The sequence below is a fragment of the Aspergillus aculeatinus genome, assembly GCF_003184765.1.
Source record: "Aspergillus aculeatinus CBS 121060 unplaced genomic scaffold BO66scaffold_14, whole genome shotgun sequence".
Taxonomy (NCBI): Eukaryota; Fungi; Ascomycota; class Eurotiomycetes; order Eurotiales; family Aspergillaceae; genus Aspergillus; species Aspergillus aculeatinus.
Genome location: NW_020291483.1, coordinates 191 through 3353, shown reverse-complemented (window position 1 = coordinate 3353; position 3163 = coordinate 191). Strand labels below are relative to the sequence as shown.

At 58.4% G+C, this 3163-nt stretch overlaps 2 protein-coding genes across 2 annotated transcripts; one reads left to right on the top strand and one right to left on the bottom strand.

Moving 5' to 3' along the window:
* Window positions 1–115: 115 nt before the first annotated feature.
* Window positions 116–1414, top strand: BO66DRAFT_301450 (Metallo-dependent hydrolase; the record flags this gene model as incomplete). The annotated part of the gene is made up of 1 exon (XM_025643214.1): window positions 116–1414. A coding segment is annotated over one exon (1299 nt), but the record flags the coding sequence as incomplete, so codon positions are not given.
* Window positions 1415–1904: 490 nt separating this feature from the next.
* Window positions 1905–2903, bottom strand: BO66DRAFT_318605 (uncharacterized protein; the record flags this gene model as incomplete). The annotated part of the gene is made up of 2 exons (XM_025643611.1): window positions 1905–2441; window positions 2499–2903. The coding sequence occupies 2 exons, from the start codon at window positions 2901–2903 to the stop codon at window positions 1905–1907; spliced, it is 942 nt and encodes a 313-aa protein (XP_025505673.1).
* Between the last annotated feature and the right edge of the window lie 260 nt (window positions 2904–3163).

The following is a 3163-nucleotide window of genomic DNA, read 5'->3' as shown; positions in this document are numbered from 1 at the left end:
CTGTACTGCACTCTGAGACTTAAGGTCGAGTGTTGCTGGGAAGCTGAAAGAAAGGGGGGTCCGGGGGTTCTCCCCCGGAAGTCTTCGGACCGCCCATCCTGCACACCGGACTAACAACAAGGCAGACACCCACATCCACGCCCCGCAGTACCCCAACACGGGGCTCTTCGGCAGCGCGACCCTCCTCGACTGGCTGCAGACCTACACGTTCCCGATGGAAGCCTCCTTCGCCAGCCCGGCCGCGCTGCCGGGCCTGCCCCCGCCCACCGCCTACCGCGCCTACTCGCAGGTCATCGCGCGGACGCTGAGCCACGGCACGACGACCGCCGCCTACTACGCGACGATCCACGTGCCCGCGACGAACCTCCTGGCCAGCCTCGCGCACCAGCGCGGCCAGCGCGCCCTGATCGGCCGCGTCTGCATGGACAACCCGTCGACGTGCCCGAGCACGCTGATCGACGAGTCCCCCGAGGCCAGCCTCCGCGACACCGAGGCCGTCGTCGCGCACATCCACTCCCTCGCCCCCGCCACCAAAGAAGCCCTCGTCAAACCCATCCTCACCCCGCGCTTCGCCCCCTCCTGCACCCCGCCCTCTCTCGCGGGGCTCGCCGCCCTCGCCAAGCACCACTCCCCCCCGCTGCACATCCAGACGCACATCGCCGAGAACGTCAACGAGATCGCCCTCGTCCGCCAGCAGTTCCCGGCCTGCGCGCATTACGCGGCCGTGTACGACCAGGCGGGCTTGCTCACGCCCCGCACCATCCTGGCGCACGCCGTGCACTTCTCCCCGGCGGAGCGGTCGCTCGTCGCCGCCCGCGGCGCCAAGGTCAGCCACTGTCCCGCGAGCAACTCGGCGCTGGGGTCGGGGATCTGTCCGGTCCGCTGGCTGCGGAGGGGCGGGGTCGTCGTGGGGCTGGGCAGCGATGTGAGCGGCGGGTATAGTGTGGGGTTGCTGGAGGGCGTGCGGCAGGCCTGTTTGGTGTCGCGGTTGCTGCCGTTCCTGAAGGACCCCGAGGGAGAGGAAGACGGAAAGGGCGAGGACGGGGTCGTCTCCGTCGAGGAGGCGCTGTACCTCGCCACGCGCGGCGGCGCCGCCGTCGTCGATCTGCCCGATCTGATCGGCGGGTTCGAGCTGGGCATGGCCTGGGATGCGCAGTTGATTCGGCTGGGGCGGTTCCAGCCGGCGGGGCTGTGGGGGCCGGACGGCGTCGGCAGTAATGTCGATGTGTTTGGCGAGGAGAGCTGGGTCGAGAAGGTGCATAAGTGGGTGTGGAGCGGGGATGATCGCAACGTCAGGGCGGTCTGGGTGCAGGGCCGGTTGGTGCATGGGAGTGTTGGTGACGGTGATGGTGGTGATGAGGGGTGGAGTGCGTGGAAGTGGGTTTGGGGGCTGGTCGGGGTCGGCGCTGCTTGGGTGGTTGTGAGGAGGGTGAATGGGTGATGTTGGGGGTTGGGGAGGGGGGGGGTGCTAGTATTTTCTTAGCGGAGTTGTATGGAGTCCTGTACGCTTTTATTTGTTGATGTGGAGGGGGTATGCGGGTTTATCTTCCATAGATCCAAGGATATTTTCCTGGCATAGTAGTACAAACTAATATCTCCTGCCTTCTCTTTTCTTGGCTTACTCCCTCAGTGTCTTCTTCTACCTCCTTTGGTATTCAAGTTTCTTTCTTTCTTTCTTCCCCCGCTTTCAGGAACAAAGCCTTATAACTAACCGAATCGGACATAGCTGTAAGAAACAGATATTTCAGATGTTGATTACTATCTTCCCATTCCGCTAATTAGACTACCGTTCGAAACGTCAATACAGGAATTGTAGGTTGCCAATGTGTTTAGGAGATTGGTATCGATATCACAAGACTTGAGAAACGTGGCCTTACGGCTGAACATCAACTTGGCGTGTGTGGCTAGACAGAGAATCTGTTGTACATGTGGTAGAGGAGCGCACCAGGTATCCAGAGCGGGGAGCTGACCGCCAGAAATATTGTTATCAACAAAATTGGCTCGTGGCCGGCGGGCTGCAACAGCCCACTTTGAAGGATCTCTTCTCGCTGTCGATGGAACGTTTCTTGTTCTGCTCTCATGCGATCTGCTAGCACGTTTATCTGGGCGGACCGAAGCTCCCGGGACATGCGGATTCTTTGTTCCAGTTTTTGCAGCTTCCGAGTCAGATGGCTGGATCGCATAGCCAGATCTCGCTCTTGCTTCTGCCTCCGTCTGGTGACGGCGGCTTCATAGTCATCTCGCTGCTTTTTGCGGCTCTCTTCAGTTGCCTTGCGTTTCGGACGGCGATAAAGCAACCCGTTCTGACTGATGTCGTGGTCTTGAAGAGCTCTTTGGCGAAGCAACAGCAAAGATTCCTCGTTCAGCGGAATCGTGACTGTCAGAGGCCCTCTTTCTTCGATATATGTTTTGCAAATGTGATAGCACGGAGACCAAGTAATCTATCGAGCAGCGCTCTTAGTCCAGTGTCGGACGTATGTTTCGAGAGGGCAGCAAACCTGGCTGATTCCACGCTCCGATGCGACTGCCTTGATAGCGCACTCGAACAAATCACACAAGCTCCGCTTCGTTTCCTCGAGGTTTCCCAGCTTGTGCTCGTTCTGAGTGGTATGATGCGCCATATCGTTTCGGATTCGCTTCGCCTGTCTCATCAATCGACGGAGGGCTTTCAATTGATCTTCTCCCATGACCGTGGCGAGCCTGCCATGGGAATCTTTCAATTGCAACCGAATAATGTCGATTATAGCGGGCAGGTCGGCTGCCTGATGGCATCGGTATCCTCTCTCATTCAATCCATCGGCATCAATCAGCTCGCATAGAATGTACCCCAGGAATTCAAGCTCGTCGGTCCAGGTCGTCACTCGTGCTTGGGTCTCAAAGTAGGCTTCTGGGGGTACGGACATTTTTGTTGGCATGGATTCCTGAGTGCGGTGCGGGAGATCCATCCGCAGAGTTGAACCTGGTGGTGCTCTAGCCTTCAGATAATCGTATATGTGGATAGTGAGCTCGCCGTGGCTTACTAGTTTTGGCATCGTTCTTGACATCATGACGTCAATGACTGGATGGTGAGGGGGGGGAATATACACGTAATGAACTCTTGCATAGAGGAGACTAGGCTTCAAAGCCAACTGACGGGGTGTTCTTATGAACAATGGGAAGCAGT